This window comes from Salmo salar, chromosome ssa14 (genome assembly GCF_905237065.1).
Source record: "Salmo salar chromosome ssa14, Ssal_v3.1, whole genome shotgun sequence".
NCBI lineage: Eukaryota > Metazoa > Chordata > Actinopteri > Salmoniformes > Salmonidae > Salmo > Salmo salar.
In genome coordinates this window covers 30,454,838-30,478,673 of record NC_059455.1, presented here as the reverse complement: position 1 = coordinate 30,478,673, position 23,836 = coordinate 30,454,838, and the positions used below count along the sequence as shown (strand labels likewise).

Sequence of the window (23,836 nt, the reverse complement as noted above, 5' to 3'; positions counted from 1 at the left end):
GACACGGGTAGTTTACGCAGCCATTCAAGACGGAATAGAGTCATACGGGGCATTACAACTACTTTTTTGTAACTTTCTGGTCATAAAATAAAGTTTTTTGAAAATTTCACCGGATATATTGTTTCCAGATAACGTATCGGTGGTAGTTACAGTAGCGCCGGAATCAGGATGTTATAATTTTAAAAGAACGAAGGCCTATCCATTCTGGGAACAAGTAAGTTGATAGCCAACTCGCTCACGCTTCGACTTTCTTCCATGGCATAACATAAGACATGACACACAGCTAGCCTGCTTTTTGCCATTAGTTTGCACAGTGGCAAGATGTAAAGGTAGCAAATAAGTGATTTAATTTCACCAACATTGATCTAACTAACAATAATTGGTTTTTTTGCACAGTATTGTGGAGATTGCATATTGCGACAATGCCTGAAGTTGAACCACTCAGATTTCCATCAAGGGAGGACGGGCCAAGTTTACAAGGTTTGAATGAAATTTTGCACAAATAATAAGCCCCTCACACACCTAAACACTTGAAAGACAATTGAAACAGAACAGAGATACAGGTGGTAGCATTGTTATACAATGGGGATACTGTCTGTCATCACACATTGTCTTGCTTCTAAAGAGACACATGAGACAGATTTCCACAACAAGCAGGTAATGTACTCTCACATTACAGTCCATGACAAAAGGTGAAAGTCGCCAACTTGCTTAATCATATTTCGTATGAGCGCTCCAGCTGCAGCATCATCTTACATAGAGTAGGCTATGTTGTGCCTTGAAAGCACTGGCCTAAAGTGTATGTTAGCCTGGGTAGGATATCTGTTTCAATATTGTGCATTTAGGCCAGGAGCCATACTGCAGCCAGATGGCACCCTTCCACCGCTAAGCCTATATTGCCCTTGAGTCTGCCACAGGAGCCTCAAATTAGGCTTCCCTGGCCCTTGGCCTATTCACTGATGCTTACAATATAGTGATTGGTTATATGGACATTTATGGGTGATAGTGAAAATGACATAAGATCATTGTCGTATTGTCATAACACTGTGTACAGTAAGTCTCTTTCACACAAAGTGGAATACGTGTCCGATATACTATATCTTTGTGTCGGATTTTAAGGGATACAAATGTCATATTAATTATTCCTTATGTTATACTGTCATACTGTTGTTTGTATGTATCATATTTATGGAAAGCAGTTATGTGTTTTTGGCTTTTCATCAAGCCAACACAAAATTATCATGAATCGGGGCATATGTCTAACACTTAATTTTGATTTACGGCTGGTCATTTCTGATATCTTTTAAGATCAGGTAGATCTTCAAGCAGTGTGCCCCAGCAGACGTCGCAGTTGTGCCCTGGTTAACACCCCCTCACCGTGCGTCAACAAAGCTGTTTGCCATATTCAGGAGCTGAAGAGGAAAGTGGAGAACTGGTGTCAACAGGTAAGATTCTGATGTCAAAGTGTGATCATGCAAAAAAGCTTTTTGAGTTAATTATTATGGGCCAAAAATATGAAAAAATAAATAAATACATTTCTGTCATTTGTCTGCCTGTCTCCTCTACCAGTCAGGAAATGTTCAGCATCAGATGTCTCATGAAGAACAGCAAAAAAGAAAAACTTTTAGGCAAGATGTATCTTTTTGTCCTATGTTATGTCCTATGTGTCACCTCCAACCCTTACACACACACACACACACACACAATCTTGTTTAACTAACCTTATGGGGACAAACAATTGATTCCCATTCAAAGTCCTATTTTCCCTAACCCCAAAATCTAACCTTAACCCTAACTCCTAACCCTAACCTTTAACCCCTAACCCTAATTCTAACCCCAGCACTAATTCTAACCTAAATGCCCTAGAAATAGCCTTTTTACTTGTGGGGACCAAAAAAATGTCCCCTGTTGGTCACATTTTTGTTAGTTTACTATTCTTGTGGGGTATAGTTTAACACGTCCACAACCACCCATAAACAAACCATTGACTCACACACAAATATACACACACAACCACACACACACAGTCAACGCTGGTGTTCTATTATATACTATTGTCAACTGCGTGACCAAGACACGATATTTGTAAGTACAGACATACTGGACATAGCACATTCATGATCTATACTGATCTATGCATACAACCTCTTCTATTACTTGCTATTTTTGACTTGACTCTTATTATTGATATTTATTATTGATTATTGTACTGCAATGTTGGGGGAGTTAGCACACAAGCATTTCGCTGCACCTTTCAAACCTTCTTTAAACTGTGTACCTGATGAATACAATTTGATTCCATTTTTTTTATTAGTCATCATTTAAAGCTTTACATTTACAGAAATGAATGTTCCTATTTCTTCAGGTATGTGAAGAAATGTGTTCCATGTTTTCCAGATTGAATTCCAGTGAATCTGTGTCTTCAATGATACCTACAGAGTTATACATCGAAGGCATTGGACTAAGTGCAAGAGGTGAAAGAGGTGAATATTTTATTTATTATTTTTTTTATTTTCTCAAATGAGAGGGATACAGTGCACAGCCTTGTGTCACATGATGAAGTCCATGAACACAACAGAATGTGTCTAGGAACAAAGATGTAGTGTAATGGCATCTATAACATGCGCACTATTTTGAATCAACCATATACAGTACTGCCCCTATTGTTTACAGATGCTTTCTGTACTATGAGTCCACTTGTAGTTTATTTTATTTTAGCTTAGGTCATCTGACAATAACCAATATTTTTCTATAGATAAGGCTACTGGTATACTATACGAGCATCTCTCTTCCTTCATACAGAGGGTGACCTGTTGTCTCCGCTGCGTAAGGAAACCACGGACGTCCTGGTAGAAGTAGTGTATCTGATTGAACGTCTGGAAGCTGATCGCCAGGATGCAGAGGAGGCTCTACAGTCGGAGAAGAAGAGAAGGAGAACTTTAGGGAGGAAAATGTATAGTATTTCACTGTGGAAGCAGCAGGAGTTCCCTGTAGCTGTCCAGAAAGGTCAGTCAGTGACATAAAGACAAAGATCCCTTGTTATTATCACTCTTTTATTAAGAGTATTATTCTGTAACACTTGTTGTTGAAGACAAAATAAACTGTAATCTAGTAGGTTTGGTAAGTTCTTTATATATTGCTTACAGTGCAACTTTACTTGAAACCTGGATATGTGCTGTTTCTCTCCAGAGCATGAGGCCTGTACCAGAGACATCAGTGAATTGAAATGGCATCTGAAATTGAGAAGAGATAAACTTCACCAAGTGACAGATAGAATGATCAAGACAGAGGTTCTGAATCAGCGGTTAAATGAGGACATTGATTTCATCAAGAAAAATGGGCCTCTTGTGAAGGAAAAACTGCAGCTGGAGAGCGATTTCATGATCCAAATTAATACGGCTCAACATAAGGTACTGTTCACAATGAATTTTGTTTAAGTTTTTTTTCTACACTGTTATTGTCACATATATATTGCATATAATATATTGCATATATTTATATATTTTTTTATTTTAGGCCCTTGAGACATTTTCGAAGACCTTCAGTGAACTGAAGAGTTGTCAAGAAGAGATGAGAAAGGAAGAACTGAAAGCAGATGAGGATAGAGGTTTGATGTTCAATAAGCTTAAGGGCATCAGGAATCTGCTAAATGACAGACTGTGAGTACAGTATACAGCATATTAAATAGTATTACAGTGTCACGCCTGCTCCCACTCCCCCTCTCTGGCACTCAAGGGCGCCAGGCTGCCCATCATTACGCACACCTATCACCATCATTACGCACATCAGCGCTTCATTGGACTCACCTGGACTCCTTACTTTGTTGATTGCTTCCTCTATATCTACAGTTGAAGTCGGAAGTTTACATACACCTTAGCCAAATACATTTAAACTCAGTTTTTCACAATTCCTGACATTTAATCCTAGTACAAATTCCCTGTCTTAGGTCAGTTAGATCACCACTTTATTTTAAGAATGTGAAATGTCAGAATAATCGTGGAGAGAATGATTTATTTCAGCATTTATTTTTTTCATCAGATTCCCAAGTTTACATACACTCAATTAGTATTTGGTAGCATTGCCTTTAAATTGTTTATCTTGGGTCAAACATTTTGGGTAGCCTTCCACAAGTTTCCCACAATAAATTGGGTGAATTTTGGCCCATTCCTCCTGATAGAGCTGGTGTAACTGAGTCAGGTTTATAGGCCTCCTTGCTCGCACACGCTTTTTCAGTTTTGCCAACAAAACGTCTTACATCAGCTGATATCTCAAAGTGCTGTACAGAAACCCAGCCTAAAACCCCAAACAGCAAGCAATGCAGGTGTAGAAGCACGGTGGCTAGGAAAAGCTCCCTAGAAAGGCCAAAACCTAGGAAGAAACCTAGAGAGGAACCAGGCTATGAGGGGTGGCCAGTCCTCTTCTGGCTGTGCCGGGTGGAGATTATAACAGAACATGGCCAAGATGTTCAAATGTTCATAAATGACCAGCATGGTCAAATAATAATAATCACAGTAGTTGTTGAGGGTGCAACAAGTCAGCACCTCAAGAGTAAATGTCAGTTGGCTTTTCATAGCCGATCATTGAGATCAACAGATTTTCTATAGGATGAGGTCAGGGCTTTGTGATGGCCACTCCAATAGCTTGACTTTGTTGTCCTTAAGCCATTTTCCCACAACTTTGGAAGTATGCTTGGGGTCATTGTCCAGTTGGAAGACCCATTTGCGACCGAGCTTTAACTTCCTGACTGATGTCTTGAGATGTTGCTTCAATATATCCACATAATTTTCCTACCTCATGATACCATCTATTTTGTGAAGTGCACCAGTCCCTCCTGCAGCAAAACACCCCCACAACATGATGCTGTCACCCCCGTGCTTCACGGTTGGGATGGTGTTCTTTGGCTTGCAAGCCTCCCCCATTTTCCTCGAAACATAACGATGATCATTATGGCCAAACAGTTCTATTTTTGTTTCAACAGACCAGAGGACAATTCTCCAAAAAGGCTTTTTTATGGTGGTTTTGGAGCAGTGGCTTCTTCCTTGCTGAGCGGCCTTTCAGGTTATGTTGATAGAGTACTCATTTTACTGTGGACATAGATACTTTCGTACCTGTTTCCACTAGCATCTTCACAAGGTCCTTTGCTGTTGTTCTGGGATTGATTTGCACTTTTCGCACCAAAGTACGTTCATCTCTAGGAGACAAAACGTGTCTCCTTCCTGAGCGGTATGACTGCTATGTGGTCCCATGGTGTTTATACTTGCGTACTATTGTTTGTATAGATGAACGTGGTACCTTCAGGCGTTTGGAAATTGCTCCCAAGGATGAACCAGACTTGTGGAGGTCTACAATTTGCTTTCTGAGGTTTGGGCTGATTACTATTGATGTTCCCATGATGTCAAACAAAGAAGCACTGAGTTTGAAGGTAGGCCTTGAAATACATCCACAGGTACACCTCCAATTCACTCAAATGATGTCAATTAGCCTATCAGAAGCCTCTAAAGCCATAACATCATTTTCTGGAATTTTCCAAGCTGTAACTTCCGGTGAAACTGGAGGGCGCGCACTTCAAATAAATAATCATAAAAATGATTGATATTAAACATTTAGGTACATTTAAGTGTCTTCTATCAGTTGAAAGCTTAAATTCTTGTTAATCTAACTGCACTATCCAATTTACAGTAGCTATTACAGAGAAAACATGCCATGCGATTGTTTGTGGATGGCGCCCCACATCAAAATATTTTTCCACTGGCACAGGTTTCATAAATTCACAAATAGCGATTAAATATTCACTTACTTTTTGAAAATCTTCCTCTGATTTGTCATCCAAAGGGTCCCGGCTATAACATGTAGTATCGTTTTGTTAGATAAAATTCTTCTTTATATCACAAAAAGGCAGTTTAGTTGGCGCCATCGATTTGAGTAATCCACTCGTTCAACGTGCAGAGAAAGGAATCCGAAAATCTACCCCTAAACTTTGTTTCAACAAGTCAAAGTACGTTTCTATTTACTCCTCAGGTACCCTAAAATGTAATCAAACTATAATATTTCTACGGAAAGAAGTATGTTCAATAGGAAACCGATTTTAGCAGGTGCGTCCTGTCTTCATGGCACGCCCAAACACACATTTCCAAGACTGTGTCCCTGTCCTAAAACTGATATTTCTTATTCGTTTTTGAAGTTACAAGCCTGAAACCTTGAACATAGACTGCTGACACCCTGTGGAAGCCATAGGAATTGTATCCAAGGAGCTAATTGTCAGTATGACCTTATACTTGCCTTTGTAAGAGGATGGTCTCTCAAAAAACAAAAATTCTGTTTGGTTTTTCTTTGGATTTTCTCCTACCATATCTATTGTGTTATATTCTCCTACATTATTTTAACATTTCTACAAACTTCAAAGTGTTTTCTTTCCAATGGTACCAATTATATCCATATCCTGGCTTCAGGGCCTGAGCATCAGGCAGTTTACTATGGGCACGTCATTCAGGTAGAAATTGAGAAAAAAGGGGCCTAGCCCTAATTAAAGACACAGTCAACTTAGTGTATGTAAACTTCTGACCCACTAGAATTGTGATAAAGTGAAAAAGTGAAATAATCTGTCTGTAAACAATTGTTTGAAAAATTACTTGTGTCATGCACAAAGTATATGTCCTAACCGACTTGCCAAAACTATAGTTTGTTAACAAGACATTTGTGGACTGGTTGAAAAACAAGTTTTAATGACTCCAACATAAGTGTATGTAAACTTCCGACTTCAACTGTGTCTGTTCCTCAGTTTGATCCCTGTGTCAGCATTAATGTCGTTATGTTTCACCTATCCAGACGCTGTTCGTGTTTTGTTTCATGTCCGTTATTTATTAAATGTTCACTCCCTGTACCTTCTTCTCATCTCCCAGCGTCTGTCCTCACATAAAGTATCTGATAGTTAAGTTTTTTTTGGTAAAGGTTAGAAGGAACCAAAGGAATAATTGTCCAAGTAATCTGTCCTGTTAAATCTCAAATATCTCTGTAGTCACGTGGTAACTTAACCTGACAGTGTTGTTATAAAGTACTAACAACTGTTGCGCCATGCTTGCAGTTTGCGCAATTAGACATACATGCAAAGTTTATTCATAATTTCACTTCAAAAGATGATTGTATTATTTTGTCCAGAACTGAGTTCCAGCAGCTGATAGATTATTGGGATGGCTACTGCATTACATTGAAGGAGACAGAGGAGAGGGTGGCTTTGAAGGAGGAGGAGTGGGGAGACATGTCACAACGCATCCCTGTGCTAGAGGTGCAGGAGGCTGCAGTCAATGATCTGGTGAGTACTGTACTGTGCTAACTGTGTACTGTATGTTACGTCAGCACATGTGAGCCAGTCTGTAACTTAAATTATTTTCATCACTGTGAACAACTGCATTTATCATAATTTAATGAATGAACGAATGAATGAGGAATTTTACTTAAGGAATATGCTGAAACATGCACCAATGTTCCTTCCACATTGAGAATACAATGTCTAGTTATTCTTTGGCAACAGGTTGTGGAGTTGAACATATTTATTGAAGATGAAGGTAGAAAAATTGCACAATTAAAGGAAGAGATTTCAGAGCTGCAGAAAGAAGTCCATGCAACTGTAAGTGATCTCATGATAGTTATTGTTGGCATTGAATATTTCTCACAATACTTTATTTATTGCATACAACTTATTGCATATTTATTGCTTCCTAACGTTGCATCCGGGGCATATTCCAGAGACTTGCAGGTGAAGCATCGGTCTCTCACTCCGAGGAGGTGTTCTGTAAGAAACATCAGGACATCTTGGCTCTCCACGAGGAAAACAAAGAGTATGAACTAGAGACTGAGGACTACAGTAACATGATCTATGAGAGGTACTGTATGTCATTTGTGTGTGTGTGTGCATACTTACGTAGCTCTGTGTGTGTGTGTGCATACTTACGTATGTGTCTGTGTATGTCCATCAGTGAGCAGGCAGTGAAGCAGCTTCAGAAGGAGAGGAAGCGCATGCTACAGAAGATCAGTGTGAACGAGGAACAGAGAGAAGAGGCCAAGGAGGAGTTGTCCCAGGTGGCAGCAATGCACGCTAATACCAAGGTCAACCTGGAGGAGCTGGAGCAGCAGACCTTCATGGAGGAGCAGAGGATGAGGGTCCGTGTGGAAAGGGACATGCACTTAACTTGTCATCCATACACTCTTACCTGTAGTATGATCAAGGCTACAGATGTAAGATCTTAATTTGCAATGCAGGACATTTAAAACGTGTGGTGTATTTGAGGTTTAAAAAGGCTTGTGAGGTTTGTAATTTCCACTTTGAGATTTCAGACTTGATTTTCCTTATGAAAAATGTATCAAGCACTACAAAAATGTCCATGAATTATAATCCACATAATATTTACATTTCTTGTTGCTGTAGGATTAATTTCCTGCTGTAGCAAACTGGCTCAAATTAAGATCTTACATCTGTAGAGATCCATGCACTCTTACCTGTAGTACCATACACATAACTAGAGATCCATTTTATCAGAATTTATGAGGGTAAGTTAGAGAGACACTCATTTATAAATTAATCCTACATAAAGAGAAGGTTGCATCTCCTCATTGACACAAGTGTCTGATGTTTAGATTCAAATTCCGTTAGATATTGTCAATCACATAATCTGCATTAGTTGTCGGTGAGAGAAGCTCATGCTTTTAGAGATTCATCCATGCTTGGAGTCTCTATCAAGGTGGGTTTGTGAAAAGAGCCCTTGCAGATAGACATTCAGATATGCACTAGTAGATTCATGTACCATGATGAAGTGGGCTTCTTTACTAGTGTTACTGATGCAACACATACATATATCTCCTCAGAAAGTGATTGAGAATCTGAAGAAAGACATGATGAGCGAGATGAAAGCCAAAGCCATTCTGAAGGTAAATCTCTTCTGTCTGTCTTCTGTAGGTTTCGACTTTTACGGTTGGTTCTGTCAAGCATCTTTTTACAGTCAGCTGTGTTCTAAAACCAGTCATCTCGTAAGACTGATCTTGGAAGGTGATATGATTCCTTGTGTACAACAGTTTTGTTACGTTTTTAAACTGTATTTCAGGAAACATTAACAACATTTAAAGCAGAATTACACCAGGAGCAAACCAACACAGAAAACGCCAGATGGGAACTTCATAAGGAATTTGAAGAGGTGTCATCAGCAACAAAACAACTGGAAATTGAAATGGAAAAACTGAGAAAGATTTACAATGATAAATCTGAGGTAATCTAACATTTTATGTTCAGTTTACTGTATTACAAACGTTTTAGTGAGATATGTTGAGTGTTTTAAATTCAATTGATTATTAATTTCTCTGTTTCAGAAAATTGAACGTTTAAGGGAGAAACTCTGTGATATTCTAAACGAACACAAAAACACTGCAAATTGTCTGAAAAAGGAAAGGAACCTGAAACTTGACCATCTAAATACAGCCAAGGTAAGATAAAGCAAGGATTTACACACAGTCACCATATTTAAAAAATGGTGAGAAATGTAATAGATATTAGCACAACACATTTCATAATATAATGTATTACACCTAATACACACGCATGATTTACAAGTGATAGTGTAATGTATTTGAAATCACAAGGTGGGTGGTGGGACTTAATAAAAGTTCTTGATGTTGAAATCAAGCTGCCAAGTTTCATTGTGGCGCATGGTTCATTCATTTCAATCTTGTTTATCGTTGACAGGAATTACACCAAGATGTTACCAAGAGGTTTGACCACGCCTTGAGCAGAATCACAGTCCTCACTGCTAAGTCCAAAGAATACAGAACAGGGTCTGACAGGATGGAGGAAACAGCAGCCACAATGCCAGATGTCATTGAGGAACTACAGTAAGAATCTGTCCTCTCCTCAGAACCACCCTCTGCTCTGCCAATATAATATAATAGGCCTTCTACCCTATCTAGATTATTTAGAATGTATTATCATTGTAAGCCTGCTGCACCAGAGACCCTGGAAAGCTTGAATGTATTAGTTTGATTCATGCTGTGCTCAGAGCATGAAGCGTCACCATTAACTTTGAAGCCTTGGCTTTTCCATCATTGATATTAGCACAGGAATCAGCTTGGTATTATTCCAAATCAATTGATTGTCGTTCACCTGTATTTATCAGGTCCGTCTTTGACGCCGTAGAGTTCAAAAACCAAACAGCTACGTTGATCATGAACACCTTAGAACGTGATATCACCAACTGTCAACAACGGATTGAGCAAGCAGTGCAAACTCACACTTCTCTATTCACAACCAGACAGCAAAAAATGGAGGAAACCAAGGTAAAACACTGGGTAATTTGGTTAATACAAGGTGGTTTGGTTTATGTTGTACTCACTGTATTTGATGTTAGTGTTACTGGTATTCCTCATACAGCTAATCTTACTGGAATTGAGACCATTTAGGTAGGCTAAAAACAGGTAGGCTAAAAATATTTGTTAGTTTTCAAACATGCCCATTGGCAATTGTCTTCAAAGTGGTATATTGGTAACAAACACGAGAGAAAGTCTGAAAGGGTCCTCAGCTTATTGTGTAGTTATTTGTGGATTAGTGTCACTGGAATTACTCGCTACAATCCGTTGTGAGAAGACCACAACAGCGTCCTAAGCAATTAGAATTACAAGCCAAGGTCAATCGTGTTGTGTTTTTTAAAGTAGTGACAACTAACTGTTGGAAAGTATTTTTCCAAACTCATAACCGACTGAGCACAGACGTCAATTCAACATGTATCCCACGTTGGTTCAATGTAATTTCATTGAAATGATGTGAAAACAACGTTGATTCACCCAGTTTGTGCCCAGTGGGAAGGCCTCTCCTGTATTGGTGAATCTTCCTTGGTTGGACATTTGCTGTATTCAGTTACCTATATGTTTAATAATCATATTAATTTAAACACAAGCCTATTCTTCCCAACCTCACACCATTGACAACACAGTGATAAAACACATTTTTACCAATGTAATATGTTTTGTATTCACCTCAAAAAGGAGTGTAAAAAATGTCTGTGGTATACATTATTTTATATTTAAGCTTTGTTTTAAAGTGGCAATCAGCAGTTGAAAGAATAACCAGGGGTGTCCCCGCTCCTGTTTCGGTAAAAAGGTGAGGGATGGGACTGGAGAAATGTTACCACTCTCAAATTCATAGACAGAGCTATGGATGCAAGGAGTGACCGTCAATGATATCATCATTATAGTTTTAACCATGTTTAGAGGCTATAGAGTTTGTTTACATTTACTTTGTTTAGAAACATTGCAGTAAAACAAGCTTATATTTTGGGTTCTGATGGAGTAAGACAGTTGAATTAAGCTCATGAGGCATTTCTAAGTTATATTCTTCAAGAAACGTATAGGTATATATCATTAATTTACGAGTCCAAAAATTGATATAGCAACTGCAGATTGCCCCTTTAATGGGAGAGCCCAATTTATTGTAAGGTTTTCATCTGCAGCATGCAGGATTATCAGCCCAGCCACCGCCTCGTGGCTGATGGGAGTCTCACATGGCTTATCTAATGTGAAATCGCCATGTGGTATAGAGTTTCATTAAACGGTGATCAAGAATGCATTAGTTCAAAACAAGAAAAGGCAATGGAGCTAGGCCGCCATGCATCCGCGAGTGCAGCAACTTTAAAGAAGTTGTTGGCGTGAGACAATTTAAGAATTAGGAAGTCTTCCTCATAGACACAAGTCCCATTAGCCTGATAAAAGGCAATCATGCAAAAATAGCTTTAGCCTTTTTCACTTGAAAAAAATGTAATGGAAACAACAATAGGCCTATCGCCCCTCTCACCAAATAAAAAGATCAAGAGTTAGAGCGAGTGTTAAGTTATAAGGAAATTGGTTAATTTGATCATTATGTTCATTAGGTCCTATATAACTACTGATGTACACAGTTTCTATTGATATACTGTCCATACTTTCTATACGCGTTCTGAAATGTATTAACGTCTTTCTTTTTACTTTTTGGATTATGTGCGTATTGTTTTGTATTGCTAGGTATTATTACTGCACTGTTGGAGCTAGAAACACAAGCTGCAAATCGCACCTGCAATAACATCTGCAAATCTGTGTACGAGACCAATACGCTTCGATTTGATTTGAATATAAAGCACACACATAATGTCCACATTAGCATAACATAATAAGCACACTAAGCATTTGGAACCCGCCGTGCGTGACTCAGAGAACGAATAAACACAGTAATGACTGGACACATTGAGATATAAAATTACACAGGAGAAAGATGCTGACCTCATATTATCATTGGAAGGCCCCAGAGGTCACCATGGATGTTGACTGTTGGGATGTTAAATGCATTCCGTGGGCATACAGACCTCCATGCCCACTATGGGAGCACGCTACTACGGACCCAAGTTAATGGGGGCCGGAATCAGTGATTTATGAAGGTTTTGAAAAAAACATAGGTTGTCAGTGTCCACATACTTTTGTTGGCCTGGTGATTGAATGGGAACAAAACATTCAAAAAGGTTTTAAATGCATTCAGGGGGCATCTAGACCTCCATGCCCACTATTTGAACAGCATACTACGGACCCACTCAAAAACATTTTAAATGCATTCGGTAGGAATACAGACCTCAATGCCCACTATGGGAGCACCCTACTATGGACCAAAGTCAATGGGTGCCGGCATGCGTAAATTATGGAGGTTTGAAAAAAAACATACTTTTGTCGGCCTGGTGATTGAATGGGAACAAAACACTCAAAAACGTTTTAAATGCATTAAGGGGGCGTCTAGACCTCCATGCCCACCATGGGACCACCCTACTACGGACCCAAGTTAATGGGGGCCGGCATGAGTGATTTATGGATGTTTTGAAAAAAACATAGTCTGTCAGTGTCAACATACTTTTGTCGGCCTGGTGATTGAATGGGAACAAAACACTCATAAACATTTTAAATGCATTAACTGTCAGGTAGAGCACATTAGTATTGCTAACAGCTCAGAGGAGGCTTGTGTTTGTGTGTGGGGAGTCATTAAGGGGACTTTTCTGACCTGCATCCCATTGACAGTCCAACTAGCCAAAATCTATAACTAACCCTTACCTTAACACTAACCTTAACAAAACCCTTAACCCTAATCTTAACCTAATTCTCACCAAAACACTGTTGTTTGTCCACAAACAGTTCCATTCAACTCATGAAGTCGCCCCATACACTGAGTCAATTGAAATTAAATGAATCAAAATCAGCTGGAGTCCAGTTATTCAGCAGGTACAGTGCCTTCAGAAAGTATTCACTTTTCCCACATTTTGTTGTGTGACAGCCTGAATTTAAAATATAATTAATTTAGATTTTGTGTCACTGGCCTACACACAATACCGCATAATGTCAATGTGGAATTATGGTTTTCAAAATTGTTACAAATTAATTAAAATGAAAAGCTGAAATGTCTTGAGTCAATAAGTATTCAACACCTTTCTTATGGCAAGCCTAAATAAGTTCAGGAGTAAAAATGTGCTTAACAAGTCACATAATAAGTTGCATGGACTCACTCTGTTTACAATAATAGTGTTTAACATTATTTTTGAATTACTACCTCATCTCTGTACCCCACACATACAATTAACTGTAAGTGTAAGGACAGACGCTGGGAGACTAGAAGCAAGTACAGGGAGTGAACATTTAATAAATAACGGACATGAAACAGAACACGGACAGCGTCTGGACAGGGGAAACAAAACGACATTAATGCTGACATGGGGATCATACTGAGGAACAGACAGATATAGAGGGGGCAATCAACAAAGTGAAGGAGTCCAGGTGAGTCCAATGAAGTGCTAATGTGCGTAATGATGACGACAGGTGTGCGTAATGATGGGCAGCCTGGCGCCTTCGATCGCCAGAGAGGAGGAGCGGGAGCAGGCGTGACAGTAAGGTCCCTCAGTCGAGCAGTGAATTTCGAACACAGATTCAACCATAAAGACCAGGGAGGTTTTCCAATGCCTCGCAAAGAAAGGCACCTATTGGTAGATGTGTAAAAAATAAACAAATAAAAAAGCAGACATTGAATATTGCTTTGAGCATGATGAAGTTATTAATTTCACTTTAGATGGTGTATCAATACACCCAGTCAGTACAAAGATACAGACGTCCTTCCTAACTTAGTTGCTGGAGAGGAAGGAAACAGCTTAGGGATTTCACCATGAGGCCAATGGTGACTATAAAACAGTTACAGAGTTTAACGGCTGTGATAGGAGAAAACTGAGGATGGATCAACAACATTTTATTTACTCCACAATACTAACCTAATTAACAGAGTGAAAAGAAGGAAGCCTGTACAGAATACAAATATTCCAGAACATGCACTCTGTTTACAACAAGAAACTAAAGTAATACTGCAAAAATGTGGCAAAGCAATTCACGTTTTGTCCTAACTAAAAAGTGTTATGTTTGGGGCAAATTCAATACAACACATTACTGAGTACCACTCTCCATGTTTTCAAGCATAGTGGTGGCTGCATCATGTCATCGGTATGCTTGTAATCAAGGACTGAGGAGTTTTTCAGGATTAAAAAAAATACAGAATGGAGTTAAGCACAGGCAAAATCCAAGAGGAAACCCTGGTTCAGTCTGCTTTCCACCAGACACAGCAGGACATTAACCTACAACAAGGCCAAATCTACACTGGAGTTGCTTGCCAAGAAGACAGTAAATCAAAAAATATATACAGTGTATATGGGGGATTGGAAATTATGAAATTTTATAGCCGAGTTACAGTTTTGACATAAATCTGCTTTGACATCTATTGTCACACCCTGATCTGTTTCACCTGTCCTTGTGCTTGTCTCCACCCCCCTCCAGGTGTCGCCCATCTTCCCCATTATCCCCTGTGTATTTATACCTGTGTTTTCTGTCTGTCTATGCCAGTTCGTCTTGTTTGCCAAGTCAACCAGCGTTTTTCTACTAGCTCCTGTTTTTTTCCCAGTCTCTGTTTTTCTCGTCCTCCTGGTTCTGACCTTTGCCTGTCCTGACTCTGAGCCCACCTGCCTAACCATTCTGCCTGCCCCTGACCTCGAGCCTGCCTGCCGCCCTGTACCGTTATGGACTCTGACCTGGTTATGAACTCTTGCCTGTCCCCGACCTGCCTTTTGCCTACCCCTTGGACTATAATAAATATCAGAACTCAAACCATCTGCCTCTTGTGTCTGCATCTGGGTCTCGCCTTGTGTCGTTATATTTATGCCAAGACTCTAGCAATGATCAACAACCAATTTGACAGAACTTTAAGAATTTTGAAAATAATAATGAGCAAATATTGTACAATCCCAGTGTGCAAAGCTCTTAGAGACTTATCCAGAAAGGCTCACAGCTATAATCAGTGCCAAAAGTGATTCTAACATATATTGACTCTTTGTGTGAATACTCTAAATGAGATAATTCTGTATTTAATATTCAATAAATTAGCTAAAATTCTAAAAACACGTTTTCACTTTGTCATTATGTGGTATTGTGTGCAGATGGATGAGAATTCTTTATTTATTTAATCCATTTTGAATTCAGGCTGTAACACGACAAAATGTGGAATGAGTCAATGGGTATGAATATTTTCGGAAGGCACTGTAAATGTCTGTCATGATCTCCAAACCCAAACGTTTCCAAAGCGTTTCCACCATCAACATAGTGTCTTCCTTCATTAATGTAATCAAGCAGCTAGCTGGTGTTCTGTGTAGTTGTCACCGTGGATAAAGTAAACAACGCAACCAAACTACAGACTCCATAAGTTTCTTATGGGCAATGAAGTGTAATTCGTTCCATTTACACTTCAGATAACAGCAGCCATCAGATGGGCTTAGTCAGTAGTGCTGCATGCCTTGCCTGCTGTAATTAAAACTGGAATCAATAGAAAGCATTTGTCATGTTTACAGCCCCCCCCCCCTCTTTCTTCTGGGTTAAACTCATCACCTTAGTGCTGCTGCTGTTGTGTTTTACTGCAGACACACTTCATTATGTTCCTTCGTTCTGCAGGTACAGCACAGTACAGTCGAGACCACCAGGATACAGCAGCACAATGGATACAGCAGCACAGTGATCAAATACTCTGGGAATGAATGGGTTGAGACTTGAGAAGAGGGCAGGCAGAGAGAGAGAGTTACCCAGTCATTGTTATTTATTTGATTTCCAGAATAGTGTCCAGTCAGTGTTTGTCTGTATTTGTCCCTGTGTGCCCTAGATTATAAGACTCACACATCCAGTAGTATGCACACACAAGCACACACATATAGTCTCACACACGTGTACTTGTTCCCCCTACTAAATAACCTATGACAAAATATGTTATTGGAAATTCATTTTAAGCCTGTCATAATTCTGAGTATACAGTATGCCCTAAATACATACTGTACATCCATGGATTCACTCCCAGGCCTATTGGTTCATGAGAATGTTTATCTCTCCTTTCTATAGCCGTAGCCTGGGACAGTGATCCACAGTAGCTGACATTCAACATGTACTGTATACAGTGCAGTATAACTGCTGCTTCAGCATGTATTGTTCCTTGGTAGGACTGTAGCAGCTCTTCTCCACTAGGGGTTGATGGAACCAACCACCATGATGGACCTCCTCAGTCATACTGTGCTGCAACCTGCCATGTCTCCTCAATATTTTCTGACTGTGGACCACGCTCATAAGTCCTGTCAAGTGCTTAAAATTGTCAGGACACCTTGTTATCAATATATGTGAAACCGTGTAACTGAACGTGTGTTTGTATGTGTATGTGTTGTAGTCCGACCTAAAGGTAGCCCTAAGAGAGAACGTTGAGTTGGCCCACGAGTACAGAGCCCTTCAGAAAGTCCTGATGATCGCCAAGCAGGGGGCTGTAGGGGTGTTTGACGAGAGGAATCGAGCAGAGGCATCTTTTTATGATCACAAACAGGTAGGCTCTCTACTGAACATGTCTACTTCCTAATGTTATACAATTATAGAGCTTTACATATTGAATCATAATCACTATCATTGAATCATACATTTAAATCATTATATGATATTATGTTAAATTATATTTGATTGGAATGTTTCTTAGCATGGTCAGTAATTTTCAGATTGTTTTAGTTGGGTAACCAATGAGGAGATGACTGCAGTAATCTGATCTTGATGAGATAACCTTAGTGTAGGAGGATGATGGATGTGATATAGTAGTATTTCTGCCCAGGGGGAGATTAGAGAGAGGATAGGTGGATGTAATTCATGCAAACGCATAAAGACTAAGCTCACTATACAGGTGTTCCAAGGTGACATGTTTCATTATGTTTGCTTCTGTTCACTAGGTTGGCCAATGGGCTAGGTTGGCCAATGGGCTAGGTTGGCCAATGGGCTAGGTGTCCAATGGGCTAGCAGGTACAGGTCAATAATAGAAAAAGAGAATACACTCTCAATGCTAATACTCCCAAAGGTCTTAAATGAAAACTACAGAACAACGTATACTCCTAAAGGTGTTGAATAGTTGTGAGAGAGGCTACAGAAAACAACATTTAAACCGTTTCGGTTTTTATGGTCCAGGACGCAATTTAACTTTGATCTTAAAAGGAATTGCAGATGAAGACGATATTCAATAGCCTAAACAGGAAATAAAACATGCACTGCTTCAGGCAATAAGCAATAGACATGATTTGTTTCTCCAAAATGACTAATACCTTTACTTGAGCAATTCCTCATCTGACTGAATGAATGTTATCAAGTGAAAAATGCAGAAATAAAATCCTGTGGGCAGGATTCTCCACGCTCATGATCAAAGCCTGTTTTTCTTTTACTCTGTATTTAGCCTTCCTTAACCATTTGTGTTTGTTTCAGCTCTAGACATAGACATTTAGTACAGAACCACCTACCAACATCTCTCATTTTCTCATTCTAAATAGAAACAGATTTCATGTAATTCATTCCTTTTAGTTTTTGTTGTTGCTGATTTTCATATCCCTCTGACAATCTAATTTCCATCAGTTGTTTTTTTCTCAATACCCAATGTTACAGGGTTTTATTCATAGTGGCTAACTAACCTGCTTCTGTCCCAGAGAAGAAAGACTAGCTTCAAAGGACCCAGCACACTGGTGGGATCATATCATAGCACACATGTTTTGACAGCCCATAGCAATACTGTGTACTGGAATGACTTGGTTCACTCCAAACATGGAAGAAGCTCTCAGTTGTTTAAAGAGCCTGTAAAATGTTTGATATTCAGCAGAGGGAGCCAATGGAAGCTCCTGCTAAGGCGCTCTACTGGCCTGACTCATCAAGCCAAGGTTTACAGGTTTTGGCCTGTTATAATACAAACGTAGTTAGCACCATAGTAATAAGACATTCTACACAAAGATACATTCTGAATTTATGGCATTTGTTATTAGTTGACATTATACAGTAAGTTCCTGTTACAATTGGTACATTTGTTTATCACCTGCACATAGCTGAAATGCTTCAATGATCCAACCCAACACTTTCCTCAAATGTTAGGCAATATCAAAATACCCTTTTGGTATAATGGTTACCTACTATACCTACCCCCATCTACTAGGATAGCACTAACCTAAAAGTGGTTTTCAATGGTGATGTGTTATTTCTCCTCCAGTAGCATCAGTTACCTTATGGTTCATTTAAGTGGCCTCATCACTGCATGTAAGCATTGTTTTGTTTATGTGGATGGAGCTCTCAGCACAGGTTTTTAACAGGGCACGCTATGAAGAGAATTCCTGTTATTGTCTTTCCTTCAGCAGTAGATGGCTGAGCTAATTCGCTTTAGTTTCTCTATGCACTGGGGAACACATTGCCAAGCAATGATAAGCTTTGCAGGAAGAAAACCGAGTTGGAGGGAGAAAAAGCAATGGCATCTATCAGAATTGAAAGAAACCCCTTTGCTTGAAACTGTGTTCAAATAATAAAGCAAGCGAGCATCATGTCTTTCCAATAGACTAGGAATAATTTCTAGTTTCGGTGGGGGGTTCATGACTCTGTGTGTATGTGTAAAATATGTCTTGAGGGGATTGATATAAAGTTAAACTGGGTGAAGTAGAAATATTTTACTCATCAGCTTTGCAGTCACAGAGTTTGCCTCAGCTAGAACAAAACTGCTGAAGCATTTAGAGAAAATTAACCCCCCATCCTGGCAGCCAGATGTGACTCGATTCTGATGACTGCACACGAGTGGGCAGAGAAACCAAGAGACTGTGAAATTCCTGTCAGGCCTGTGTACTGCAGAATGGGCTATTGACTGCTTTCTCTATTCCCCTCCATCATTCTTCTTGAACACTGCCATTAATTTCCTCTCCTGCCTTACCAATTCCTTTTTCTCTCTTCTCTCTTCCCTTCCTTCTTTCTCCCTGTCTGCCCCCTCCTAGATTTCTTTGTTGCAGAAGAGGATGCACAAAGCTGTGGTGAAATACTTCAGACAACGCAACCTCTATAGCCAGGCTGAACTGGCCCGCTTCCAGACCCTCAATAACGAGAACAACCAGAAAATAAAAACTGTCCAGGTATGCATGTTTCACAGGATTTTTCCTTGTGAATCCACACACATACAACATTATAACCATTCCAGTTCAATGGGGTTTCTTCAATTCTTCAATCCGCCTGCCTAGTCCTGCAGTATATCACAATAATATTTTTAAGCGTTGGGAGGATTCATGGGATGAGTAGATTTTATTAATTTAATAAGAGTATAATAATTTATGACAGTATAATGACTTCATGTAATGACTTCATGTAATGCTGAGCATGTGTGGCATCCCAAAGTTAAAACATGTTGAGCTGAGCGTCATGCCTCCATTGGCAGGGAACTAACCAGTCCACTAACCCACAGGAAAACATTCCCCAGTCACCACACCCGTCTGTAGCGTCATCACACTAGAGTTAAAGACGCCACCATCACCCTTCCTCCATATATCCAGTCGTCACAACGCCGGCGCAGTGACGTGATTGACGATGTTTCGGTGCGAGTGCCTATGGCATGCTGCGACCCGGCATCTGAAGCTTTGCCCTTTCTCCTCTCCAGAGAACTATACATTCACTCTATTAGGGCGCATATTTATTCACTACATTACGTTTGGCTGTGTGTCTGCCTTATGTTTATTGTGTTGGGTGTTACTACTGGATAACTATCTATGGTACAACTACAACCCCTCCTGTGTTCCTAGGTTGAATAACCCCTAGCTACCTTTCTCATGTTTTGCTGAAAAAGTAGTAGGCACGTATTCTGAATCTGCAGGGGTGCATGGAGAAGTGGAGATCTTCAATTACTGGATAATGGGTGGCTAATATGTGGTGAGATGTGAGAGGAGGTCAAAGCGGACAGAAGGAGAGTGATGAATCTTTATCAAATGTTCTGTCCTGTAGCACCCTCACTGACCATCATAGTGTAGCAGGCAGGTGCCATTCAACCATGGAACCATTCACATTCTCTCACCCATTATATTTTTTATACAGAGGTGTTTACATTCAGCATTGTTTCCTTGCCCCTGCTCTCTATCCAGGTGTGACAGCCAGCCATGTCTATCAGCTTTTTCCAAGCTAGCACTACCATTACCTATGTCACAGTCCCACAGACTTAGACAATACAAGTTTTGTTTAGGTCTTCATTGCGATTCAAATTATAATTCAACTGATTTGATTCGATCAGACTTCTTCCCAGATAGAATTGATTTGACATAATTTCAGACCCTCTGTGTCTAGTCTTCTCTACACAGTGAGCAATAACACATTCAGTCATTATTTCCCTATCCATCCATTCCTTCCCCCTTTGTATTGCCGACATGCTTTTTGATTGGTCTTATCCAGCCAGACATTACAGCCAGTCAGTCAGGGAGGGAGGGAGCAGTCATGTCTCCCAGGTCTAGCCCCGAAGAGAGGAGGGGAGGCCCTAGGCAGCTGAACACAGAGCAGAGGGTAGAGCAGAGCAGGGAGGAGTGGAGCATGGAGATGGAGGAGGAGGAGGAGGAGGAGGAGGGAGGAGCTATCAGGGAGCTGCAGAGTGTGAAGGACAAAAGAGCTGGTGTATTGAAGCGCAGCGCACCGTCACCCGTCACAGCCCAGCACAGGGTCCCTCAGAGCAGAGCAGCTACTCACATTAAACCCCCAACCCGGCTCCTGCAGACTAAAGCAGGCTTTACTACGCACTACGCACAGCTTCCTTACTAAGCTTCCTTACTAAGCTTCCTTACTAAGCTTCCTTACTCAGGGTCCTTACTAAGAGTAGTGCACACCCCTTAGAAAGACCCCTTAGAGTAGTGCACACATTAAGCAAAACGACCCTCAGAGTAGTACACACTTAAAAATCAAAGACCCTCTAAGTAGTGCACACTTACAAATAAAGCAGTGCATACTTTTAACAGAAAGACCCTCCGAGTAACGTTCATGTTAAAACCAAAGCCCCTCAGTGATGCACTGCATGTTTTATATACTGATGGTGATGGCCTCATAACAGTTCCCACTTCGCACCAACAGAACAAACCATAATGAAACAAATGTACCAAAATGGAGTCTTCATGGACTGAATCCTGCTGGGTACTATACTAATCCATCATGTCCACTTAACCTATTTGGCAGAAGATCAGAAAGGTCAGCTCTGCACTTCCACCACCAAGGCACACTAGCATTATGAAGCCAAATGTAACTTATTTTCTTGCTTTGCAGTAGCTTCAGAGGAGGAGGCAATGGGCGGTGTGGGATGGTGGGTGTGTGTGGTGGTGGGGGCGCTGTCATCCTGTAACACCGCTGCCAGAACTGGCAGTTGAGTTTTTGTGTTCTGCCAGTTTACACCAGGGATGGCATAATTGACAATGGCTAACAGCGGTGAGGCTCACAGTGCAGAGTGCTTGTTGAATGGCCAGTAATGATAGTAGCAGACGCCCACTAGCCCCAGTCTCCAGGGACAGTAATCCAAGATCCTGTTTCTGATATAATTGTTAGTCAGAGAATTTCTGCATGGCTAGGCCGGTTCAGATTCCCAAGTTGGTTGACAGTGCCAGGCAGTTTAATAGAAAAACTGGATGCTGAGATTTTTAAAACACAGGCGCACTGAACCTGCGCCATGGTTCAACCAGGAGCCTCTCTCTCTTGTTCTCGCTCTCTCCTTCTACAAAATAAAGAACAAGACGCTGGGCGTAACTTACTCTCACTATCTCTAGACAGCACATCGAGCAAGCAGCAAGTAGTGAAACAGACAGAGAACGGAGAAAGCATCACATCAACACTAGAGTTGTTTTTGTCTACTGTATGTCTGTCGTCAAAGCTGCTGCTCTCCCTCTAATCTCCCCGACTCAACGTCGTCTGACGACTGTCGTCACTCTGTTTTCTTAATTAGAATGTATTCATTGATTCTATTTGCTCCCTTATTCAAACAGGAGGAGTTGTCAGAAGCAATCCGGCGCATTTCTGCATTTCTGCACTCTCTGGCAGATGACTCAACAACCAGTGATGATGCTGCGACGATGGAGACAGCAGCAGTGAACAAACAAGCGGGTCTGGATGCCATTGGGTTGAACAAGAAGAAGATGCCTACAGTTCAGATAACAGTGTAATTGGACATTCACCTGGTGCCAGACAACTTACTTACCCCAGCACGCTTCACTCACTCACTATCCCCCTCTCTCTCTCTCTCTCTCTCTTACCAGCAGGAGATCCATAACAATGAAACAGGTGACTTTCATGCTGCTGCCAGGACTGATCTAATTTTAGCAGGGTGAATGATTGCAATTGGCTTTGCCTCATCAGATAATTAATCTATGTCACCATTAATTGGAAAAGAGAATAATTACAGGCAGTGTTGACAGAAATTCTAAGCTTCTCCAGATTTGGAGATCTAATCAGGACTACTAAAACCCACCGTGACCTTAACTACCACTTAGTACACTACCTCGACCACCCGGACCAATGCCCGAGCAAAACACTTCCTCTCAGGAGACAAGCACACTTGTTTTTGTTGTTTCATTTTTTTTCTCCCTCTCTCATTTTCTCTCCCTCTTCTAGAAAGCTGTCTCCCTCAATCACTTTTCAATATTCAATCTTAATTTTGTGGAAGTTTAGCATTTTCAATGAGCTGGAGATGAATGATTAATGAATAAATTTAAATGCTTCATTTTGTCCATGGATCATTAGTTAAGTCCTTTGTGTGAAGGACCTGAGAAAGGAGTGAACGTTATTGAGACATTAGCCTGGAGCAATCCAGGGGTAAATAGTGTGCACATTACAAAAGGATGTTGTGTAGCGGGGTGCAGTAGCCTACTGGCTTTCTAACGGAAGAACCCCCAGGTAACGCTGCTTTCAATTTGCCACATCTCACCTGAATCACACATAGTATTAATTTGGAAGAGAAAAAATATGATTATTATTTCATCAAGCATGTTCCCATTGCTTCATAGGCCTAATAATGATGTGGCACATTAATATTTATTAAACACACTTCAAAAGTTTTTATTTTCCTCTTTCATAAACATTAGTGATACAAGTATTTTTACCACAGCATTGTTTATATTTTGATTATTGTGATGGGACAATTTCAGACTATGGCTGAAATGGGCTATTAAGCTATGGAGATGGCCATTGGATTCATGTAAGATCTGTTCTCGCCAAGATGTTCTTGAACTCACCTCAAGTAGTGACAGTGATTTCCTATCAGGTCACTCAGCCAGGTGATGGATATTGTTGGTCCTGGTCTGCAGTCTTCTGGTTGATAGAGATGTTTGTATGTTGATGACACCGAGGCCTATCCCCTCCCTGCCAGCCAGCCAGGGCAGAGGGGGCAGTATGAAACAACAAGCTGAGAGAGGGAGACAGTAGCTCGGTTTCCATCCAATTGGCG

At 40.4% G+C, this 23,836-nt stretch overlaps 1 protein-coding gene across 4 annotated transcripts; it reads left to right on the top strand.

Annotated features, from left to right (window-relative positions):
• ccdc178 (coiled-coil domain containing 178) lies at window positions 1-23,447 on the top strand. Of its 4 annotated transcripts, none has more exons than XM_014140135.2 (20): window positions 1-214; window positions 397-480; window positions 1,309-1,445; window positions 1,570-1,628; window positions 2,398-2,483; window positions 2,803-3,006; window positions 3,190-3,410; window positions 3,517-3,659; window positions 7,156-7,309; window positions 7,529-7,624; window positions 7,744-7,880; window positions 7,974-8,157; window positions 8,860-8,922; window positions 9,096-9,257; window positions 9,358-9,471; window positions 9,731-9,876; window positions 10,158-10,317; window positions 16,781-16,930; window positions 19,380-19,514; window positions 22,380-23,447. In XM_014140135.2, exons 2-20 carry the CDS (start codon window positions 423-425, stop codon window positions 22,554-22,556), a joined length of 2,586 nt encoding a protein of 861 aa, XP_013995610.2. In that variant the 5' UTR covers window positions 1-214; window positions 397-422; the 3' UTR covers window positions 22,557-23,447. The 4 variants fall into 4 exon arrangements, with proteins under 4 accessions (XP_013995610.2, XP_045550146.1, XP_045550147.1 ...); XM_045694189.1 differs by having other exon boundaries at window positions 7-214; window positions 1,314-1,445; XM_045694190.1 differs by lacking the exons at window positions 16,781-16,930; window positions 19,380-19,514; window positions 22,380-23,447 and adding an exon at window positions 16,024-16,744.
• Window positions 23,448-23,836: the final 389 nt, after the last annotated feature.